This window comes from Vanacampus margaritifer, chromosome 15, assembly GCF_051991255.1.
Source record: "Vanacampus margaritifer isolate UIUO_Vmar chromosome 15, RoL_Vmar_1.0, whole genome shotgun sequence".
In the NCBI taxonomy this organism is placed as follows: domain Eukaryota; kingdom Metazoa; phylum Chordata; class Actinopteri; order Syngnathiformes; family Syngnathidae; genus Vanacampus; species Vanacampus margaritifer.
The window spans coordinates 10,601,095-10,625,453 of record NC_135446.1 but is presented as its reverse complement, the minus strand read 5'-3'; the positions used below and the strand labels follow the sequence as shown (position 1 = coordinate 10,625,453).

Here is a 24,359-nt window from a genome sequence, read left to right as displayed (position 1 = left end):
AATAAAAAAAAGAAAATATTATAAAAAAAAATTGGGGCGTCAGGCGATTAAAATTTTTAATCGTAATTAATCTCATGACTTCACTAGTTAACTCCCGATTAATCACAAATTTCATATTGTTTTAAATGTACAATAAAAAATTCTAGATTTTCATACTCTTGTTAACAAAAGTGGGGAAAAAAATGTTAAACTAATAGAAATAGTTAAAATTATTTTTTTACGTTTATAGCTGTCAACCGCAGTGAATGAATAAAAAAAAGAAAAAGAAAATATTATAAAAAAAATTGGGGCGTCAGGCGATTAAAGTTTTTAATCGTAATTAATCTCATGACTTCACTAGTTAACTCCCGATTAATCACAAATTTCATATCTGTTCTAAATGTACAATAAAAAATTCTAGGTTTTCATATTCTTGCTAACAAAAGTGGAAAAAATTGTTTAACTAATAGAAATAGTTAAAATTATTTTTTTACGTTTATAGCCGTCAACCGCAGTGAATGAATTTAAAAAAAGAAAAAGAAAATATTATAAAAATGTTGGGGCGTGAGGCGATAAAAGTTTTTAATCGTAATTAATCTCATGACTTCACTAGTTAACTCCCGATTAATCACAAATTTCATATTGTTTTAAATGTACAATAAAAAATTCTAGATTTTCATACTCTTGTTAACAAAAGTGGGGAAAAAAATGTTAAACTAATAGAAATAGTTAAAATATTTTTTTTACGTTTATAGCTGTCAACCGCAGTGAATGAATTTAAAAAAAGAAAAAGAAAATATTATAAAAATGTTGGGGCGTGAGGCGATAAAAGTTTTTAATCGTAATTAATCTCATGACTTCACTAGTTAACTCCCGATTAATCACAAATTTCATATTGTTTTAAATGTACAATAAAAAATTCTAGATTTTCATACTCTTGTTAACAAAAGTGGGGAAAAAAATGTTAAACTAATAGAAATAGTTAAAATATTTTTTTTACGTTTATAGCTGTCAACCGCAGTGAATGAATAAAAAAAAGAAAAAGAAAATATTATAAAAATGTTGGGGCGTCAGGCGATAAAAGTTTTTAATCGTAATTAATCTCATGACTTCACTAGTTAACTCCCGATTAATCACAAATTTCATATTGTTTTAAATGTACAATAAAAAATTCTAGGTTTTCATATTCTTGTTACCAAAAGTGGAAAAAAATGTTAAACTAATAGAAATAGTTTAAATAAATTTTTGACGTCTATAACCGTCATTGGCAGTAAATGAGTTAAGTCCATCTTTTGCACCAGCGCCAGTAGCAAACATACCCTTTTGATTGCTACTGACATTCTATTCATCCCGAGATGATAAATGTTGACAAATGGTCAGAATTAGTTTTCATTTTGTTACCACTGTTTGTATGTTGCTTTTCAAAAGTAAATACTATTCTCGTAGGTTAAATTGAAGGTGTTTTTTGTTTTGTTTTTCAACGTCGGTGAGGGTGTGTGAGGCTTTGGCTTATGTTCAGTGAGAATTACAAATATTTAATCAGCAAACAGTTCTGCAACACTTGCTGCGGCGTGCGGTGTGGGAGGACGCGCCGGGTAATGATGGGATGCAGAACACTCCACGCCTTGTTATCAGAGGCCTGGTACCAAGTGGAGCGGCATCTGGAGCATTAAGGAGTGTGCGCGTGTGTTTAAGGGAGGTGAAGAAAAGAGGAAAAAAATAGTTGTGTCAGGGAGTTCTGGGTTGAAGCAGATGCGACTTTTCTCCGCCTCTGCTTTGACTGCGGGGCGCTTAGCTGTCAGCTCTCCTGTTTCGGGGTCACGTTGTCACGCACCAGAGCAGATGGGGTCAAAAGTCAGGGAGGAGGTGATGTGCGTGTATAGGATAGCATTCACCAGAACGCTATTGGGCCGAGAGACCTCTGAGGAATCAGTGACAGAGTGATGCCTCTATCTTTGGCTGATGGCGAGCTTTGCTTATCTGCAGGCGCTATCACCGCAAACTGTTGGCAAGATCCACAGCAGACGTTCACTGTTTTGCCCGATGAATGTCGGACTCTTTTCACGACCGCGCATCTTAACAGCAGTTCCATGTTCGTCGCAGATGGTACAAATACTTGGTTTTCTGACGACGACTTTTTTGACTCCTTAGTTTGTCAAAATAGGGTCATTATTTTTTTTCTCATATTTTGACATGATATAACATGGACGCACTTAATAGTTGTGAAAGCTGCCCCATTTGGCCCTATTGCAAGCAAACAGCCAAAAGTGATGATTCTTCTATCCATTGGCCTTTTTGTAACGGCAAATTTGAATGGCTAATTTTGAAAGGCTAATCTGGAAATGGTTAAATGTAGTTCTGCAATGGCTCCCTCTAGTGGTATGCCAAAGAATCACTGAATTAATTGTATGTAACTTTGAGTTATAATGGTTTTGCATTTAAAAGTGTTTTCAAATTGTATTTCTTTTTTATTAATCTTTATGTGCAGTACATTTAAAAAAAACAACTATTTTTTTTGTTGTACATTTAGAACAGACATAAAATTTGTGACTAATCGTGAGTTAAGTAGTGAAGTCATGCGATTAATTACGATGAAAACATTTTAATTACCTGACGCCCCTCAATTTTAATAATCTTTTTTTTTTTATTGCGTCAATCGCATGACTTCACTAGTTATCACAAATTTTAGATCTGTTCTCAATGTACAATAAAAGTGGAAAAAATGTTAAACTAATAGAAATACTTCAACTGTTATTGTACTGTAATTACTTCCACCTTGACTAAAACCTAAATTATTTTCGCTTCCCCTCTCAATGATGATTTTTTTTTTTGTTGTATCGGTTGTAGGTCGGTTTTGAAATGATTAACTCATTCACTGCCATTGACGGCTATAGACGTCAAAAATTCATTTTTAACTATTTCTATTAGTTTCACTTTTTTTTTTTTGAGTGTGACTACCTGGATTTTTTTTATTGTACATTTAAAACGGATATAAAATGTGTGATTAATCGTGAGTTAACTATTGAAGTCATGCGATTAATTACAATTAAAAAAAAGTAATCGTCTGACGCCCCTAATTTTTAATAATCTTTCCTTTTCTTCTTCTTTTCATTTTTTTTTTTTAGGAGCATCAGGCGATTATTTAAAAAAAAATTGTGATTAATCACATGACTTCACTAGTTAACTCAAGATTAATCATTAATTTTATATCGGTTCTAAATGTACATTCTTTTTTTCTAGGTTTTTATACTCTTGTTACAAAAGTGAAAACATTTTTGAAATTAATAGAAATAGTTCAAATGAATTTTTGACGTCTATAGCCGTCAATGGCAGTGAATGAGTTAATCTGTACAGGTGACCTGATGGAGGCTGTTGACGCACAATTTTGCATTTTGACAGATTTACTGTTATTTCCAGATGTTTCATGGTACTTTTGTTACCGTTTAGAGGAAGATCCTGTCCACGATGAATAAATGCGGTAACAACTTGAACTCCGGCGTGGTTTGCTGTTATTTATAGTGTGACCCGAACACAAGAAGAGGATGGGAGGGGTTGCAAGCAGACAGGCGGCCTGATGTGAGTGACGTGTTCAACGTTTGAGAAGAAAGGAAACTCTTCAGACACAAGATGGATGCACAGCTGGTTTTGCGTGACACGCTCCGGCACTGTGTAGTCGGTCCGCTAGTGGTGCGGGGAGACACCGGAGTGGGTCGTGTACTCCTCAAGTGGGTGCGGCTCAGGAAGCTGCAAATGGAGGCAAAAAGTCCAAGAGCGGTTCCTGTGGTTCTATAGGAGGAAGTGTGGTTGCGTCCCAGGGGGCAGTGAGGAAGGACCGGCGAGAGGAATTTTAACAAATATTGAAGTTACTTCAGTCCACTTGCAGTGTTTGTCCAGGGGGGCGACAGGAAATATGACATTTAAGTTGCTTACTTCCATGTTAAATGTCACTCCCCACAAATCAGTGTCTTAACTCGGTAAAACTGGTTGAATATGACATACTACATGACAAATTAAAGGAAAAATAAAACATCAAGTGCCAGACAAGGTATGCAGTCGAATCTGTATACTTGAGTCATTTGAGTCACACATAACAAAGGTTGTGGCTATTTAGTATTTTGCAGTGCAGTAAATGTACAATACGGTACAATAGAACCGCCATCTATTAGGCTATTTTATTTATTCATAGTAATGTATTCAATGAATCCATTTCTACAATGATTCCGAGGGTTCAATTCATGCTGATGTCAAAATGATAAATGAAAAAGTGCAGAACATGTTTTGTTGTGCCTGGATCAAATCAACCAAAATCATGTTACGCCACATGCGCTAGAACTTAGATCTTAGCTGGGGGGTATTAATGAGTCAGGGAAGGTGGGGTGATGAACAGCTAAAACATAAAACAGCTTCAGTCAGTTATTGTTGATCTGTCCTTCCTTCCTTTCCTCAGTCTCTCCTTTGGTCTCTTGAGGTCTCCCTGATTTGTTGGAATTTGGTTGTTTCTGGTTGGTGGCCCAGTGGGTGGTGTCTGGTCGGTGCTGGATTTCACTTTCCTTTCTTTTCTTTGGTCCTTCCTCGGGTCTCCTGACGGCCTCACGACTCTGGCTGGAAGTGTTCGGTTTAGGTGAACGGTATGGGATTTTTTAATAGGTTTTAGGTGAACTAATGAATACACACCCACACGCACATACACAACCACATACAAAATTTAAAAAATAAAAATAATAATAATATATATATATTTTTTAGCAGCACGGTGGCTGACTGGTTAGCACGTCCGCCTCCCAGTGCAGAGGACGTGAGATCGAGTCCGGGCTTCGGCCTTCCTGGGTGGAGTTTGCATGTTCTCCCCGTGCTTGCGTGGGTTTTCACCGGGTACTCCGGTTTCCTCCCACATTCCAAAAACATGCATGGCAGGTTAATTGAACACTCCAAATTGTCCCTAGGTGTGAATGTGAGTGTGGTTGTTCGTCTCTGTGTGCCCTGCGATTGGCTGGCAACCAGTTCAGGGTGTACCCCGCCTACTGCCCGAAGCCAGCTGGGATAGGCTCCAGCACCCCCGCGACCCTAGTGAGGAAAAGCGGCCAAGAAAATGGATGGATGGATGGATATATTTTTTAAAGTTAAAAAAAAAAAAAAAGAGAGAGAAAGAGCAATGATGATGACATGTCAAATCGGTAAAATTACTGAATGAACAATACCTCATTCACTGCCATCGACGGCTATAGATGTCAAAAATTAATTTAAATTATTTATATTAGTTTAATGTTTTTTTTCCATTTTTGTTAACAAGAGTATAAAAACCTAGAATTTTTTTATTGTACATTTAGAACAGATACAAAATTTGTGATTAATTGTGAGTTAACTAGTGAAGTCATGCGATTAATTATGATTTAAAAATGTTATCGCCCTGACACCCCTAATTTTTATAATCTTTTCTTTTAAAGAAGAAAAGATTATTAAAAATTAGGGGCGTCAGGCGACTAATTTTTTTTCGTAATTAATCGCATGACTTCACTAGTTAACTCACAATTAATCACAAATTTTATATCTGTTCTAAATGTAATTTTTTCCCCTAGGTTTTCTAATAGAAATAGTCCAAATGAATTTTTGACGTCTATAGCCGTCAATGGCAGTGAATGAGATACTGAGCTCTCCAGAAAAAAAAAAAGAAAAGAAAAAAAAGTTATTGTTGATCTCCATTTGTTTTCTCTTTTGGTGTAATGCATTGTGTATCTGTCTGTGTTCGTGGTGACCAGCTTAGGGTGCCCCTCGGGGGACCCCTCACCCTCCATCCGGTCACTCGGTTCCCTGCGTCGCTATCGTCGAGCCAAAAACCTGGGAAACGGATACAGCGTGTCTGAGTTTGCCAGCTTTTTGACCTTGATGACTGTACAGCGGCCGTCCTCGACTACAATGACTTTTGTTCAATTAGGTTGGCGTCTCTTACCAATATCAAAACAATAGCTCACCTTGTGGGATTGATTTAAAATAAGGGTTTTGTGTCTGTTTGGAAGTATTGTCAGATGAAGATGACGAGCTTGCCTCCTCTCCACTGGCCACAACAGTGTATCCTTTCAATGACTATTGTTAGATTCACGTATTTTCTTTCTACTTCTTTGACTTCGCTCATTTATTTACTAGATTTTCACCAAGATCAAGATAATGTGTTACACTGTGTTAAAATGGCAGGTTTTTGTGATGTAAAAAAGATTTCCCATAACCTACTGTACACAACTCAATTGAAAAAAAAAAAATCCTAATCTTTTCAAGAGGGGAAGTAAAAATAACACGTGTGCACACGGTCGTCTTATAACCAGAACGTGTTCACAATTAATCTCATTCAAACCCATTTGAAATGGGAGTCAGCGCACACCCGCGACCATTTAAAGTGCCACTGATAAAGCCCAAATAATGTTCTGATGTTCTAGTATACTTTTCCGAACGGTGGGAAACACATTTTTTGAGGTGCTTTATTTTGGCTTGGTCACAAAACCCTTGTCATTTGAACAGGGCTGTGGAGACTGCTGGGGCTCTACAATAAAATGGAAACAATTTAAAATAAAATCATATATGCATATTAATCAGTAATAAAAATAAATAAAATAAGAGCTTGACAAATATTTAAAATAAAATCTACTTTTTTTCATGTTAAAATCTATGGTATTTTAAAATTCTGCCTGTTTTCTTTCTTTTTTTCTTTCTTTTCCTAAATTTAATAAAATAGAAACAATTTAAAATAAAATCATATATGCATATTAATCAGTAATAAAAATAAATAAAATAAGAGCATGAAAAATATTTCAAATAAAATCTACTTTTTTTCATGTTAAAATCTATGGTATTTTAAAATTCTGCCTGTTTTCTTTCTTTCTTTCTTTATTTTCCTAAATTTAATAAAATAGAAACAATTTAAAATAAAATCATATATGCATATTAATCAGTAATAAATAAAAAAATAAGAGCATGAAAAATATTTCAAATAAAATCTACACTTTTTTTCATGTTAAAATCTATGGTATTTTAAAATTCTGCCTGTTTTCTTTCTTTTTTTCTTTCTTTTCCTAAATTTAATAAAATAGAAACAATTTAAAATAAAATCATATATGCATATTAATCAGTAATAAAAATAAATAAAATAAGAGCATGAAAAATATTTCAAATAAAATCTACTTTTTTTCATGTTAAAATCTATGGTATTTTAAAATTCTGCCTGTTTTCTTTCTTTCTTTCTTTATTTTCCTAAATTTAATAAAATAGAAACAATTTAAAATAAAATCATATATGCATATTAATCAGTAATAAATAAAAAAATAAGAGCATGAAAAATATTTCAAATAAAATCTACACTTTTTTTCATGTTAAAATCTATGGTATTTTAAAATTCTGCCTGTTTTCTTTCTTTTTTTCTTTCTTTTCCTAAATTTAATAAAATAGAAACAATTTAAAATAAAATCATATATGCATATTAATCAGTAATAAAAATAAATAAAATAAGAGCATGAAAAATATTTCAAATAAAATCTACTTTTTTTCATGTTAAAATCTATGGTATTTTAAAATTCTGCCTGTTTTCTTTCTTTCTTTCTTTATTTTCCTAAATTTAATAAAATAGAAACAATTTAAAATAAAATCATATATGCATATTAATCAGTAATAAATAAAAAAATAAGAGCATGAAAAATATTTCAAATAAAATCTACACTTTTTTTCATGTTAAAATCTATGGTATTTTAAAATTCTGCCTGTTTTCTTTCTTTCTTTCTTTATTTTCCTAAATTTAAATAAATCAGAGGTGAAATGCCAATAAATAATTCCATATATAGGCATACTGTATGTTGAAATCAAAGTGCCACATTTCCAGATTAAACACATATTTTTTTTAATCAGTCCAAAAAATGATTATATACTTAACTAACACTAGTTAACTCTTAATCACAAATTTTGTATCTGTTCTAAATGTGCATTAAACATTTTTTTTTAGGTTTTCATACTTTTAACAAAAGTGGAAAAAATGTGAAACTAATTTTTTTACGTCTATAGCCGTCAATGGCAGTGGATGAGTTAATAATGCATGTACTGTATATACTTTTTGTGTTTTACATATCTTTTTATTTATTATATACCTTACAAGTCCTGAACATGATTAACTCAACGTGGTCAGCCTAACCCAAAACCCTCCTTTGCACCTGTCTGGCTGTAATTCACAGTGTGTCCACAGGGTGGAAGTATTTTCCCTCCATGAACTCAAACCTGCATGGTGGATCCTGAACTTGACTTCAGCTGGTGTTTGCAGAGAACGATGAGATCATATCTGGAGGACATTTCCATGGAGAGTATCCTGCTAAGGTACGATGATGTCATAACCAATGATCCGATCCGTAAATTCTGTTTGGGTTGGCAAGTAAGAATATTGTGTGAAATAATATTTATTTTTGCCTTATTCTATCCTCAGTTTGTTTGCATTCTTCCATTCTTTTTTGGCATGGTTTGACACTGGCTAAAAGAAAAATATTGAATGGAAGAGATATAAGTATTAGCACAGAGGTGGGCAAACCTTTGTGCTTAAGGGCCACATTTGCTTTCAAACAGGCAGATGCACTTTCACAATTTCTTTATTTACAATACCAATAAATGTACTAACCAATGAATCAAATTGGATAAATTAATTGTTTGCTTTAATGATACAGTTGATAATTCATTCGTAATTTCAAATGATAACATTTGAAATGAATGTAATTGAAACGAGCCAATTATTATGACATGAAAGTCAAATGTAAAATTAACTCATTCACTGCTATAGACGGCTATAGACGTCAAAAATTCATTTGAACTATTTCTATTAGTTTAACATTTTTCTCCACTTTTGCTAACAAGAGTATGAAAACCTAGACTTTTTTTATTGTAAATTTAGAAGATATAAAATTTGTGATTAATCGTGAGTTAACTAGTGAAGTCATGCGACTAATTATGAAAAAATATGTAATTGCCTGACGCCCCTAATTTTTTATAATATTTTCTTCTTTTTAAAGTAATTTTCATTATTTTTTATTTTTATAATCTTTTTTTTTTTTTTTTGAAGAAATTTTTTAATAAAAATTCGGGGCATCAGGCAAATTTTTTTTTAATCATAATTAATCGCATGACTTCACTAGTTAACTCACGATTAATCACAATTTTTTATATCTGTTATAAATTTACAATAAAAAAAAGTCTAGGTTTTCATAAAAAATTTAATGAAATTATTATTTTTTTGTAACTAATAGAAATAGTTCACATGAATTTTTGACGTCTATAGTCGTCAATGGCAGTGAATGAGTTAATAAATTTCCATTGTGCAATTTTAGAGGAGAAACAGCTATACTACAGTATTTCGGGCCAAAACCTATGTCACACTTTTCTCTAAATTTACCTGTAATATTTTTTGACAAATCTATTGTTAAGTCCACACGTGGGGGTGATATTTTTACAAATTATTGCCCAATCTAAGATCTTGAAAACGGCTGTCTCGTGACCATGCAATGTTAAAAGTTGAACAAAAAGTGATGATTTTGAAGGTACAAGGATTCCGCCTGACATCATAAATTCAAATAATCTTAATTGACTTTGTTACGAAACAAATAGTCCTCACATTTCATCATGAATCCCGTCACGCCTTCTAGTCCAGTTGATTTATGTTCAAAATGCTTTTAGGCTAACAAATTGTCTTCTCCCCAGTGCTTAGGTTAAAGACCGCATCATGATCTCTGATATCGAGGCGGCACATGCGCTCGCTCCTCAGGCAGCAAAAGGCAAGTTTGACCCAAACAAACTCAATAACTCAATATTGAAGATAAACATACAGTATGTGAATTATGTGACTGCTTCCAGGTGTGGCTTGAGATTCAACCATACATGGACGAATACAGGAACAAGATGAAAGAATGAGACACAACAGAGGGGAAAATTACAACTTAAATTTTATTTGGGGCGTTATTCTATAAATAAAAATACTGTCAAGTTCACACACGTCACATTTGAATTTATTCAAATGAATTGGGGAATACGAGCACATTAATTGGGTGAATTTACACCAAACAGAACAAAACAAAAGCGCTCTCCATCTTGAAGTAAATTCCCCGACAAGTGGCAAAAAAAAAAAATACACTTTGGGTAGCCCACTACTTCACGCCTCACTTTTCCAGAGGGGAAAAAAAAGTATCAAAGCAAACCCGCTACTACACATGCATGCACCGAAGGAGCTTGATCAATAATTACATCACGTGAAGATAATGTTTTCAAATAAAAAACGCGCCCAAGTAGTTTGCTTGAAATCCTAAGCATTTGGTACCACACAGATAGACTAGGGATGCACGATAATATCGGCGACCGATAATTATCGACCAATTTGACGTCAAACGGATCATAAAGAAATCTGACGATAATTATCGGCAATTATCAAACAATTTGACATCATACAGATAAACCAGATAATAAAGAAATTTGTCGATCATAATAAAGACATGTCACGTTGGTCCACCTGTTGTGTTTGTGGCTCAAGTTGTGCCCAACTCAACCCTTCCCCTCTGCTATGGTTGTGTCGCATATTTGTGATGTCATAATGTGCGTGACCTCATGTTCACAAAAGATGTATCATGGCAACATGGTAGTCGCCAGTGTGGGCTTTCTTTTCTGTGTTGCATTTTTAAAACATGACAATGCGTTACTGGTCGTCTTTGAAGCAGAGATATCAATAAAATTCAGCTTCATGGTGCTTAACACAATGTATTTAACATGTTAGACTTATTGAAAGACTATAAAGTATAGGGGTGTTAAAAAAAAAATCGATTTGCCAAGATATTACAGCGCCCAATTCTCGAAACGATTCGATATGCAGCCGAATAGATTTTTAAACATCATTTTTTTAAGGGAATATTCAACTAAACGTCTAATTTAGGGTTGGAATTAACACATTAAGCATGGAAGACTGAAATACTGATTTGTATTTTCTAAATTTGAGTTAAAAAAAAAATTGCAATAATCAGTTCAGATTTTTACCGGGATTAATCGGCATCGAATCGAATCGGGTACTAGGCAATTCACACACTAAAGTATATTTGTATTCAAGTTAATTTTAAAAATAATTATCGACATCGGTATTTTCTAATTGTCTGGTTTATCAGAATCGGTGGAAAACAGCATTATTATGCATCGCTACGTTAGACCTTTTTTAATGTGACAAAAATGAAGCAGGACTCGGAACTACTGTCTACTCAACAGGTAGTGATTTTATCTGTACATGAATGGTTGCCGGCACCCGGTCCCATCTTCCTCCATGGCCTTTTCCCACCCGTGCCCGCTTCATCTGTCAAGCGCAGGCCACGTTTTCACGCCGGAGGTGAGGCCTTGTCATGAAAACTGGATCTGCTGTACGGTGGGAATCTGCACGACAAAGTACAAGCGGAATATTATGGAAAGCTCACGGTGCGGAAGGCCATCGAGTGTCGCATTAAACCAAGTTCATATTTTCAGAAAATGTGCCTTACAGAAAAGCCTTCCTGATTGTTGGTTGGCTTATTCACATAACTAACCCCTACACCAAGTTTTCCTGACAATGACTTGGTGGTAGCTGGGCTGGGAGGAGACGATCCAGAGCCACCTTCAAGCCACAGTCAAAACTTTGCTGCCAAATCCGAAAGTAACGCAAATAAATCTGCGGCTAACTACTCATATTTAAAAAAATGTGTGAATGAGCTGTTCTGAAATTGGCTAATTTACATATAATAACCACCCCCTTTTACCAGCCTCCCCAACACACACACACACACACACACAATGTGAAGCTAGGCTGGGTGAAGAACAACCACTTTTACACGAGGATGGACAATCAAGAAATTACCAATTTCTGATTTTTTTTTTTTATATAAACCGCCCCCTACTCCAGCACTCCACTAGAGTGGGGAAGATTTGTCACAATCGGAAAAATCAATTGAATTCAAGAACGACTTCAAGAAAACTCTATATTAAATATTTATTTACCCAAAAATCTCAGCATTAAACGAATTTATTAGTGGAAAAAGCCTTGCGTCATCGCCAGCGGGATTTCCGGGTGTCTCAAATTCTACAATAGTGGAGGTGGTGTTTTGATGAAAGCAAGACAAGCCTAATTAAGATGCCCGAGAACTGTTTTAAATATGGGGGGGGGGGGGGTTAACATGCATGCTATTTAAGAATCTTTCACACAGTTTTATGACAACGTTGCTTGCATACCTGTTGATATGAGGTGGTGTACACCATGACGTTTTGCTGCTGACCATCGGCAGTTATAATTCCTGCTGGGAGAGGGTTGGCTGCAAAATGACAAAATTGTTCAACGGAATTTACTTTTAAAAATAGCGGAGGTACAAAAAAATATATATATATTTTTTTAAGGCAAACTTACCGAAGCTATCGTCCGTGAGCTCCTCTCCTAGGCCGTCGCCCACAGACACGCCGGGCATGCCCTTCTCCCCTTTCATTGCCTGGTGAGTAAACAAACACAGCCTATTAAATGCGATGTATTAGAACAGGGGGTGCTCAAGTTCGGTCCTCGAGAGCCCCTATCCAGCCTGTTTTCCATGTTTCCCTCCTGCAGCACAGCTGAATCTAATGATCAGCTCATCAGCAAGCTTTGCAGAAGCCTGATAACGAGCCTGATCATGAATCAGGTGTGTTAGTGGAGAGAAACATGGAAAACAGGCCGGATAGGGGCTCTCGAGGACCGAACTTGAGCGCCCCTGTATTAGAATAACCCGGCGGAATGACCCAGCCGGGGATTGAACCCACAAACTCCCAGTCTGGGCACTCTACCACTAAGCCCACTGATCTGGTAGTTAGCCAGTTAACACCCAGTCACTAACCCAGGGGTGGGCAAACTTTTTGACTTGCGGGCCACAATGGGTTTGAAATTTTGACAGACGGGCCGGACCAGGAGCATTTGGACCTCATAGCACAGTAAAAACACGCAGATAAATGTACAACCCAATTTACTTATAGTGTGCACTAAGGACTGCGTTTTTCAAATGTGCAAAATCCACTTATTTAAAACAGCTTTTCCAATAGCTTCATTTTTATTGTTTTAGCTCAACCTTTGCTGTGTTTTTATGCTTTGTAAAGTGACCTTGGGTGTTCTGAAAGGTGCTGTTTTTAAATGAAATGTATTATTATTATTATTATGATTATTATAAAATAGCCCTAATCCAGGTAGTACGTTTGCCTCAATGAATATGCGAGATGCGGCATTTACACACTATTTGGCAAAGTGGGAGGAGAAATGTAAATAGATTATAATAGCACATACACTGTGATCTGTCAAACCTGGTGACTGCATCTATTATTAATAGATTTCAATTCAAGGCGTAAAGTTAAAGATTTTTTTTCCATTGGCCCACCCATTTTTAACCCGGGCCCACAGTGCGTGTGACACATGCGGCTGCATGATAGCCGCTGCTGCCTGTCACGTGCTGAGGACAAAGCGCGTACATCCAATCCGTCTCTGACCACTTTTCCATCTCCGTGGGGGACGCATAGCACCCGGTGTTTGTGCAGCAGCTCAAAAAGAAGCCAAAAGCCAACGAGGAAACGCTCATAGAAGTGCTCGACGCACGCCCCGGGGATGTCTTCACCAATATCAACAGTCTCCTGCATGCGCGCTCCTCACCTCACCCATGACAACATGTAGAAAGATTATCTTCAGCTGTCAAAAGGATCAAAACACGCAACAGTGCCACAATGTTGACTGATGGACTGAACTCTTTGTCCCTGCTTTCTTTCAAAAAAGAATTGACCGATTCTCTGGACTATCAGGACATTATTGCTATGTTCAACACAAAACCGTGCCGTCTCCTGCTGTAAATGTCCAAATCCAATAAGATAAGATAAGATCCACTGATTGTCACACCCATCTAAGTGGGGCGAAATTTGTTCTCCGCATTTGACCCATCCCCTGAGGGAGCGGTGAGCAGCAACGGCGCCGCGCTCGGGAATCATGTGGTGATCTAACCTCCCAATTCCAACCCTTAATGCTGAGTGTCAAGCAGAGTGGCAATCTGTCCCGTTTTTATAGTCTTTGGTATGACCCGGCCGGGAATTGAACCCACGACCTCCCAGTCTCAGGGCGGACACTCTAACCACTCGCCACTGAGCTGAACAAAAAAAAAAAATTGAATTTTTTTCTAGCCTTATTGGATAAGTTCGGCGGGCCGGATTGAAACGCATAACGGGCCGTATTTGGCCCGCGGGCTGGGGTTTGCCTATGTCTGCACTAACCTGAGCAATACAAAATCAATATTTGTCCATTTACTCTTGATTGGCTGATAAAAAAAACAACATATTTGATAGCCCTATGAGTAATTGTAATAATAATGATAATAAACAAATAAGCAGCCAATTGTCTCTCACCTCTCGGAACTTCTGCAAGTAGAGTTTGAGCGGCTCCACGTACATGTCGAAGCCCAGCGTGGACATGGCGAACAGGATGTCCTCGCCGTTGATGGTTTTGCGCTTCTCCTGGTGGCAGCGCTCGCTGGCCTCGCTCGTGATGAAGCTGATGAACTCGCTCACGCACTCCTGCACGCACTCCTTGGCGTCCTTGGCGATCTGCCGACGGGAGACGGGTTGGCGCCATGGTTTTCGAAATGTGCGGGGCAAGGGGGGGTGGGGGGGATATTCACACCTTTCCCGTTTGCGGGACGGCATTCTTCATGATGCGAGCCACGTTGGCGATGGGGAGGTAGATATCCTGCTCGCGATAGTTCTCCTTCACGCCGCCGTCGTCGTGGTCATTCATACTTTCGTCACCGTCATCTACGAGAATAGAAACAGTCGGGAATGTTTACATTGGACTATGTTAAAAGATGATATAATTTGTCATCTTTTGCGTGTTCCAAAAATTGGAGATGAGACTTCTTTGTGACAAAAGCTCCTTCGAAGGATGATTTATTACAGAGAATCTCCGGCCACACAACACTGAACATCACGTAAAAGGTGGAATTCCAGGGTGCGCGTGTGCCCCCTCTTTTGCGGAATACAGCTTTTAAAGAATCCAAATCAGTAAGAGAACACCTATTTCTCCTCCCATCATGAATAAGTAAAACAGATTGGTTCTCACACAATATGTTACATCATATTTTCGTACACAGTCCACAGCTGTGTTCATCTTTTTAGACAAAATATACTCTCAGGGTACTTTTCGTACTTTTTTCCCCAAAACAATATCTCACAAACAAATTGAACTGCATTTAGAGTGGCCGTGAGTGATGGTGCGAACAGAGAATGTGTGTGTGTGTGTGTGTGTGTGTGTGTGTTCTCTCAAAGCAGAATCTGTTCTCACGAAGAGAATGTGTGTGCGCAAAACACTGAGAAGGAATTTTTAGACAAAAACAAGGTTAAGGTCAAATTATACCGACCGAGTTCAACACTATTTCACCTACTCTACACATCTATAAAACATTTCAACATGGTTAATATATGAAATAAAGAATTAAAAATGTTAATAATGTATAACAACTACCATGTTAAGCTCAGTTAGCTTTCGAAGACCAGACTGAGGTTTCAAACCATCGGTTGAGTATTTACCATCTTGCTGCAGCACATAGTGCGAGGATGGGATGTACTCCCCGGCCATGCCCAGCTGTGAGGCGTCGGTCGTGGCACTGTCTCCGTCCATCTAGAGAACCCACAAATGCGCATTATTATTACACTATGAGAGCTGAATTTAAAAGAAGAAGCCTTTAGCAAGGTTGTGCTTGGAAGTAGACTGCCACAATTAGTGATGACGTTAGACAGGAGCGTTACAATATACTAACTATATTCATAATACGTTTTAAATATAAAATCAATTATTTGCCATTTGTGCATGCACATCATTGTAACGAGAGCTCAGCAACATATAATGCACAACAATAAACCTAGGATGGAGAAAACATGAATGTTTGTGCAAAAAGCAGACAAGGATAAATTACTGCACCCGGTGCAGTCACTGGTGAACAAAAGGTTAGCAACGTGTGTCAGTCAGATGTAGCCAGTTAAAATTAATTGCTTGTCGACTGACCGCACCCATCGCCGAAGAAATATCCCCCCATTTGGAAATTAAGCTTCTTCTTTTTTAAAGCATTGCGTTCGTTATGCAAATAGTGCACAAAAAGACCCGCGAAAAACACGGCTGAGTGTGCAGCTGCGGCATGCTAACTAGCAGCTAGCTCACTCGCGAAAACAAACAAACAGTAGTTTGCGGAAAATTTTGCCTGATTGGAAATAACAAGCTGTTGTATTGCAGGATTAAGCCGGCAATTCGGCCTTCCGTTACCTTCGGTAGGCAAACCCGCACGCACGCACGGCGTCCATTGCGTAAATGGACATTTCACGTCCACGGTAGCCAAAGCGTCGGCCCTGTTTCTTTGTCGGAGAAGAACGTGGCGGCGGCCCGACCCCTCGTTTTGACTGACAATTATAAAGTTTCGCCGGGGAGATACTTCCTGGCGAGCGGACGACAGATAACGAAATGAGCCGGCCGACGGATATTTCCATTCGAGCTAACGAGGAATCGGTTAGCAATCATTGGCCGGAGCCAGACACAGACCTACAATGAAGCCCTGGTTGGTTACCTTTCTGAGACGGCTGTTTGGTTGGACAGAAAATGGCTGCAAAAGGACCAGTCCCAGCGCGGAGCCACGGCTGCGCTACCGGCTCTGGCCAGTAGAGCGTCACGCTGCGTTCATGGACTCGTCGCAAACTCGTTCCTCACAGTCACTCTCCACTTCTAAAATGAAGGCACTAAACCCGTTTCAAGCGTAAAGCGGGCTGCGCAGACGGTGTGTTTGTGATATGCCCTATGTGTGACGTAATCTTTAGTAGCTGGCTCCATCAAATGACGACAAAGAAAAATACTAACGTGAAAACAGGTTTCTGAACATTATCAGAAATTACGTAATTGTGACGTATGAAGCCTTCAATCTCCAGAACTAGTTCACGGGTCAGCGCGATTAATCAACAAACAAGGGAAATTTGCTATTGTTTTAGTGGTCCTGCTGGAACTAATTTCCCGTGACAAATATTGTCAATATAATATATATTTTTTAAAAACGTATTTCCAAGATATTACACGTCATATGCCTGATTGTCACAGTGATGCTATCCTTCCCCACTTTTATTTAGTTGCTAAAGTGCTTGGAAGCATACAGCAAAATATGGAGGTAAATATAGTGCAAAAGTAACTTCCAAACAGAGTACTAGCCACATCAGTTTACGCGTCATTTTGGGAGAAGAGGACGTCCCGGGTGTGAAAATTTCAACATGGTTCAATATACAAACACCGTGTGGAACAGCTTAAACGTTAGTTGACATGCAGAGCACTCAAAGTGGGCAGAAAGCAATAAGTTTTAGTATGAAGGTAAGATTTATTGTACAATCAAAGCTCGTATCCGGTGCTAGCTAGCTCATCTCATGTTGTTAATTGTCACGAAAACAACACATTGAAGTCACGATTTTCATTTCAAGATTTGAAGCTTACCTTTGGACTGTGACTTTCTGTCCTGGATGTATTTCCTTTTACTTGGGCCATTTGTATTGTCAGAGCTGAGACAGCGTAAACGTACGATCAATAGCTCGTCCCTGCACTTCTTTAATGTCTTCAAAGGGTATGGAGGTAAATATGGTACAAAAGTAACTGGTACCTGTAAAAAAAAAAATAATAATAATAATCTAAAAATACCTCATAAACTGCTACTTAGTGCTTAGATGTGAAAATGACTATAGAGCTACCTATTGAATGTTTACAAGATAACCTAAACCTATAACCAAAAGTGGACAGTACTCAGCTACTTGTATTTGAGTAACTTTTGAAAAAATTAGATTATCTTAAAAATGTTTGTACTTGAGTAACATTATATTCAAGTATCTGGACTCTTACGATCATAATAAAATGAAAACGAAACGTTTTTACTGCGAGCGAAACTTTAAAGCCGCTACAGGTATTTTAACCTCAACCCTTTATCCTCTGTATTTAATCAATTTATTTTAAATATCACAATTTCTTGATAAATGTCAGTATTTTTGCAATGTATGCCTTGCAAACACCGTTTAAAAAAAGGCCTCTTCCACTCTTAGTTTACTCTTCACTCACAGTACTCAAATATTTGTGCAAGTATTTTTTTCTGCACTTTTAATTTCTACTTAAGTTTAATTTTCCAATGTAACATTGCTCTTATTTGAATATAAATATTGGCTATTCTGCTTTTGAAATGCTAGTCTATCTGTATCACTAAGATGTGAGCAGTGTCACTGTCACCTAGCTACTTTAACAAAAGGTCAAATGTTAGTTTATTTATTTTTAATTAAATGAGTCTAATCTCTTAAATTTCAAAATCTTGCTCAAAAGGTGGAGACAACTGCTGGAGCATCAGTGAAAAGGATGACCCACTCCATCAGCAAGCAGCCAAGAGACCGAAGATGACACCTGGAGGGTATTCCATCAAGCCGGATAAAGGAAAAGCCAGTTTTATTTCGCTGGACCCGTCTTTTTTTTTTTTTGTCAGAGTTCCGTTCCATCAAGTTGGGTTATATAAATTCCCACTCATTAACCATGGTAATTTATGCTGCGGAAAAGGCCGGCTCATTTCAATAAACCTGGCTCATTTTAAATCAAGTGTTCTATTCCATCAATGTGGTTTATGTGAATGCCGACTCAGTAACCATGGAAATTTATGCTGCAGATTTAACCTGCTCCGGGGCAGGTTAACTGTCAAACTTAGTTGAGCTGTTTGTCAAACAATGTCAAAAGACTGTTCCGTATCGTGTATTTCTGCGCTTGTGTAGCACCTAAAATGGTATATTTGCTTTTGTATGACATTTTATTTGATTAATGACATTTCAGCACATTTCGTTTTTTTTATAAGATGTAATTTAAGCACACTACCCTAGAGGGTAGACTTGCATCACTTATTTCATGTAATAAAAACAAAAAGTCCATGAAAATCATATCTCACCGCTTTCACTGTTTACAAAATCAATCGCTTTAATTCAACCCATTCATACAGAAGTCTGTCTTCAAGTCACACATCAAACGTAACCCCAAGATGCCTTATAATTATCATCATCATTATAGGTGCTCTACATAAATAGAGGGAAATGTAGTCACATAAAAGATGCCTTCCCACCCTTTGGGTCAGGATTCCCCCCCTCTATTCCCTCGATCAGTGCCCACCCCAGATTGCCGCTCAGCGCCAGATCTTCTGCTGATGTGATTGTAGCAGGCTGAGGTCCCCCACCTGTGCAAGTGGCCTTAGTCTTTTTTTCTGGTGGCTACAATAATGGGCAACATATATTTACAGCTCAACACCTATTAAGTCTTATTTTTTATATATATTGTTATAGGCTACTTGCCGACTTGTTGCCATGATCGCTTTTGGCTACTGTTGAGATGTAACAGTGAAGAATAAATATGCAGGTCAATTCAAAGTGCTTTACATGAAATTGATAATTAATAACACTATTAATGTGAAGTACACATCTAACATGAAACAATTATAATTTATACATTTAGTCTGTCGGCTACTTTTTATTTTTTTGCCAATGACATTTCCCTCGTCTTATTGATAGCAGCAGTATTGCCTTTCTTGGGTGAGTCTTGAATTGCTCATACAGCTCAATCAATAACTTTTGTTCCGTTTGTGAGAATAACACTGCTCTCGTTTTGCTGTCTTTTGACATAATTGATCACAATTTCGCCTATCAACTCATCAGGGCTTCTTGTTTACCCCGGGAGTGTGTACAAAGCCAGGCTATGCAAGCCTGGCTTACGTTAGCCTTGATTAGATGCAGCTGGAATGGGTTAGTGGAACAACTGTGGTGTTTACTTCCAGCCTGGCTTTTTTTTTTGCATGAGCCGCGCTTTCTTTAGCTGCGTTGATGGAGTACCCCCCGGATCTTCAAATCGAGGTTGACACAACCACAGCAATGGATGCAGAAACGGCTCTTCTGGACATCAAATACAACATTTCAACAGTAACCAGTGTATCAAGGATGCTCATTTGTTGGACCTCACAGCCGCTTTGAAGCAGGTTTGATGTCACACCGTCTGGAGATGGATCAAAAAGTAGCTTTGATTGACTGCATGCTGGCATCTGTGCAAACAGAATGGTTGGGTAAGAATATTCATACAATAAAAACTAATCATAGCTTCCTAGCTGGGTCATTATCAAAACACAGCCACTGACATTATACGAAACCGGTTAAACGTTTAGCTTTATCTTGTTAGCCAGAAAAAAAGATTTTGTCACATCTTAATATCAGAAATAATGGTAATACTGATAGCCACAGACATTGTTCATAAACGACCTTGACCCCTTTGCATTATTTTTATTTGCCAATGTGTATGTTTACAAGTGTTAAGAACGATCATTCGAATTTTACTGCAAAACTTGTTTTAACAACACATGGGATACTGTGTGTACAGTATAGGATTTTGAAATAAAAACGGCAAATATGTCATCATGAACTCACATCTTATGAAAGGGTGTTGAGTTTAATATATCTCAGTTCAAGTATACAGGTAGTTTTGGAAGACATTAAAGAAGTGCAGGGACAAGCTATTGATCGTATGTTTACACTGTCTCAGCTCTGACAATACAAATGGCCCAAGTAAAAGGAAATACATTCAGGACAAAAAGTCACAGTCCAAAGGTAAGCTTCAAATCTTGAAATGAAAATCGTGACTTCAATGTGTTGAGTTTTCGTGACAATTAACAACATGAGATGAGCTAGCTAGCACCGGATACGAGCTTTAATTGTACAATAAATCTTACCTTCATACTAAAACTTCTTTCTTTCTGCCCACTTTGAGTGCTCTGCATGTCAACTAACGTTTAAGCTGTTCCACACGGTGTTTGTGTACTGAACCATGTTGAAATTTTCACACCCGAGACGTCCTCTTCTCCCAAAATGACACGTAAACTGATGTGGGCCGCTAGTACTCTGTTTGGAATTTCGGATTTGTGCATATTAATTATAAAAACGTGTCGTCATTTGAGTTCAACCCACTGTCGTTCGCTCAACCAATGAGGTTGCGCTTTAACCCGCCCAAATCCTCCAGAGCCCGCCCTCTTCTTCTACGAGTACAAATCACAGAGCTCTACAAGTACGAATCAGATTTGCGCCGTCTGTAGCGAGAGATTTGGTGCACCACTTGTGACTCCTAGTGGCGACTTCTTTGACAACAAGTTGTCATTTCTACAGGTACAAATCACGACTTTTACAGATACAAATTTACACTGTTTTCTACAGGTACAATTTTTTTTAATACAACTAAAAACATTGTTTTTACAGGTACAAGTTACTTTTGCATTATATTTACCTCCATAGCAAAAATATATATTGAAGTTGGCAACACCGACGAAAAGTCTGCTCTTGTTCACGTGCACTGCCGAGTCCTGACAACAATCCGCAGTGTGGCACCGCGCCACAGGATGGCGTCTCTTGTTTTTGTTGTGCTAATTCAGCCATTTTTACTTTTCGCCACCAATTAAGGCTTTGGGTGTGCACGCTTAGCATGGCACGTGCCGAGAAGCCCACAGTTTTTTTTTTTTTAGTTTCCTCTTAATTAAGTAAGCTAGCCACTTGCTTTGCGACTGACAAGGGAGCAGTTGTCTGAAAACGCCACAACTTCAGTAATTTGGTTTGGAAAACCGTCATGGATCGTAACAGCAACCAATTCCATCTTTGGAAAGACTACCTGGGTCTGCCGGATGTAATACAGCAAATCTGGATGGAGAACACCGCCATGCAGTCTCGCCCAGCGGCCTCCATCGTTCGACACTCGGCCGATGACACCGCCGTGGATTTGGCGTCTTTGCGCATGGGCGCAATCGCAGGAAGAAGCGAGTCCGAGGCCAACGGTGCTGCTGCAGCTGCTGGTGCTGAAGGTCCAACCCGAAGCTTCTCTTACTTCGCGCCACATTCAGTCGGCGGCCAATGGAAGCGGTTGACTGTTTCTGGCCCGGGAGGAGAGAGCGTCGTTCCGTGGCATCGCATGTGGAACGCACGTCCGCTGAGACTCAAGTATTCGTCTTATGCAGGTGCGACCATGAAACTGTGCGCTTTTTGTAAGAAAAACGGGGAGTGTGAGCAGGTCTACACTTCTCACTGGCTGAAGAATTTGGCTGGCGACGTTCTGTGCCCCTTTCTGGCCAGCTACGTGTGTCCACTGTGCGGCGCGACTGGCACCAAAGCCCACACCAAGAGATTCTGTCCCCTGGTCGACAGCACGTACACCTCCATGTACGTTCTAAACAGACGTCGAAGATCGCCTGGCAATTGACTTTGACTGTCAACTGCGTGCGTTTTTTTTCCACAAACATGCATGTGTGCGTTTTCTGTTTTAAACTTTTGATGCATGAAGACGTGGTGGGCTCGTTGCTTCCCTGTTCTTGTTTTAGTGTGTAAGCTTATTTTCAGGTGATGCATGTGACCTGAAAAAGTTAAAGCTCCTCTCTGTTTGTGGAGGAAAAAGTGTGTGCTAATGTTTTAACGGCACCCAATTAAAGTGTCTTTGTTGCAAACATTGTCCTAGTAGTTTTCTTTAAACCACATATACATGCACACACCAGGATACATTTGATATATAATGTTTTTAATGGGGAAGTCAACCTTAAACATTTCTTGACAATGATATGTTATATGTGACCTCACTAGTCAAAACATTACATTCTGATTAATACGTTTTTGAATTGCCTAGTACCTGGCAATTTGATTTGATGCAGATTAATCCCGATAAATTGATAATTGCGAATTTTTATTAAAACTCAAATTTGGAAAATACTAATTAGTAAACTTGTACATGTACACGTTAAATTTGTATCAAAACGTATTTATCTGAAAATTTAGGCTTATAACTATTTAACAAACAGATTGCAGTCTGTTTCATGTTTGAACAGCACTGACATAAAATATTAAGGCTTAATGTTCTATTAATATAACATTCTTCCATGCTTAATGTGTAAATCCTAACCCTAAGTAACACGTTTTGTTGAATATTCCCATAAAAAATTGATGTTTAAAAATCGATTCGGCCGCATATCGAATCGATTCGAGAATTGCACATTTTTTCCAGCCTGGCAATCAGAGCAATCCATCTTGAGATCGCACCAGCACTGGATACTGCCTCTTTTATTAATGCACTCCGACGTTTTATTGCCAGAAGAGGCCAAATTCGGGAAGTCGGCTCTAATAATGGCACCAACTTCATAGGTGCAGAGCGTGAATTGAGGACTGCTGGATTATGGATGTCATGCTGCAAAAAGGAATAACATGGAGCTTGAACACCCCTGATTGGTTCACACGAGGAAGGGCAGGATTACACTTAACAAGACCAAGGGAGACACACAAGGAAAAACAGAACCCAAACATGAAAGTGAAGAAAGATCCAATAGACTATCATTATTCGTGAACACTGAGTGGCGGGCTTTTAGATTTATTTTTTAATTATTATTGCTGCTCCTCATCCATTATTTGTTGATGACCTTGCTATTTGTAATTATTAAGTAATAATTAACCCCTGGGCGTTATTTTATTTTGAAATGGCTTGGTCAGAACCAACAAAAAGCCAAAAAATGGTCAAATAACGCCCAGGGGTTAAGGGGCTGCTGTGTAGGCTGCTTAGCATATGTCACGCTTCAATTAGACGCCCCTCCCCCTCCCCCTTTCAAATTCACCTTTATCTGCTTAACTGTTGTCGCCTACTCAAAAACAACTAACTGGTAAGTGAAGTGTTTCAAACGTCAAGTGTTAAGTCTGTAAATGCCAGCACGGTAGCCGAGAATTCTAAGCTCATGTATGTAATTGAAAACACGTGCTGTTATCTAATTAACACACACTAAAAAAAAATACACGTGGCTTTGTACATCTACATTAGGTGTTGTTTTTTTTAACCCCACAGGCCTACAGCAACGTAAAAGACACTGTAGTAAGTTACAGTCGCAAGATGGCGGATTACACGCGTCAGAGGGGGGGAAAAAAACATTCAAGTAACCATCATGTCGAAATATGTGTTTTCATAAGATTGATTAGATTGGCCCACATTTAAAGCCTAGTTAATTAATATCATGGGGATGGATCATAAGTGGATTTTTGCAAAAAAAAAAAATTTGTATTACTCATTTAGTGCAATAAGATTTTTTAATGTGATTTCCACTTTGACACCTTTTTAGGTCTTTAAAATTGATTTCTAAACAAAATAATAACTATTTTCTTTTTGTCAACAAATAATATTCAGTGGATTTCCAATTCATATTGTCTATTGTACAAACATGCTCTTTCCAACCATGACTTCACCTGGCCCTAAACAGTTTAGGACTAACGGAGCAGAAAACCGA

At 38.0% G+C, this 24,359-nt stretch overlaps 2 protein-coding genes across 2 annotated transcripts; one reads left to right on the top strand and one right to left on the bottom strand.

The window, feature by feature from the left end:
* Positions 1 to 9,918: 9,918 nt before the first annotated feature.
* On the bottom strand, positions 9,919 to 20,960 carry nfyba (nuclear transcription factor Y, beta a). Its single transcript, XM_077543341.1, has 8 exons — positions 20,796 to 20,960; positions 20,031 to 20,114; positions 15,571 to 15,661; positions 14,669 to 14,799; positions 14,395 to 14,592; positions 12,398 to 12,476; positions 12,226 to 12,305; positions 9,919 to 11,397 (listed from the first exon to the last, which is right to left on the bottom strand). Exons 1-8 carry the CDS (start codon positions 20,841 to 20,843, stop codon positions 11,365 to 11,367), a joined length of 744 nt encoding a protein of 247 aa, XP_077399467.1. The 5' UTR covers positions 20,844 to 20,960; the 3' UTR covers positions 9,919 to 11,364.
* Positions 20,961 to 20,963: 3 nt separating this feature from the next.
* LOC144034523 (nanos homolog 3-like) lies at positions 20,964 to 22,547 on the top strand. The gene is made up of 2 exons (XM_077543342.1): positions 20,964 to 21,225; positions 21,316 to 22,547. The coding sequence occupies exon 2, from the start codon at positions 21,680 to 21,682 to the stop codon at positions 22,304 to 22,306; it is 627 nt and encodes a 208-aa protein (XP_077399468.1). The 5' UTR covers positions 20,964 to 21,225; positions 21,316 to 21,679; the 3' UTR covers positions 22,307 to 22,547.
* Positions 22,548 to 24,359: the final 1,812 nt, after the last annotated feature.

Bases quoted from the DNA above. Each gene is read 5' to 3' on its own strand.
- LOC144034523 (XM_077543342.1), top strand. From the start codon at position 21,680: ATGGATCGTAACAGCAACCAATTCCATCTTTGGAAAGACTACCTGGGT.
- nfyba (XM_077543341.1), bottom strand. From the start codon at position 20,843: ATGCAGAGCACTCAAAGTGGGCAGAAAGAAAGAAGTTTTAGTATGAAG. The intron at 20,115-20,795 runs GTAAGATTTATT...CTGTTTGCACAG, and splicing joins AAAGAAGTTTTAGTATGAAG to ATGCCAGCATGCAGTCAATC. The intron at 14,593-14,668 runs GTGTGAATATCC...TCCCGTCGGCAG, and splicing joins CCGTCCCGCAAACGGGAAAG to ATCGCCAAGGACGCCAAGGA.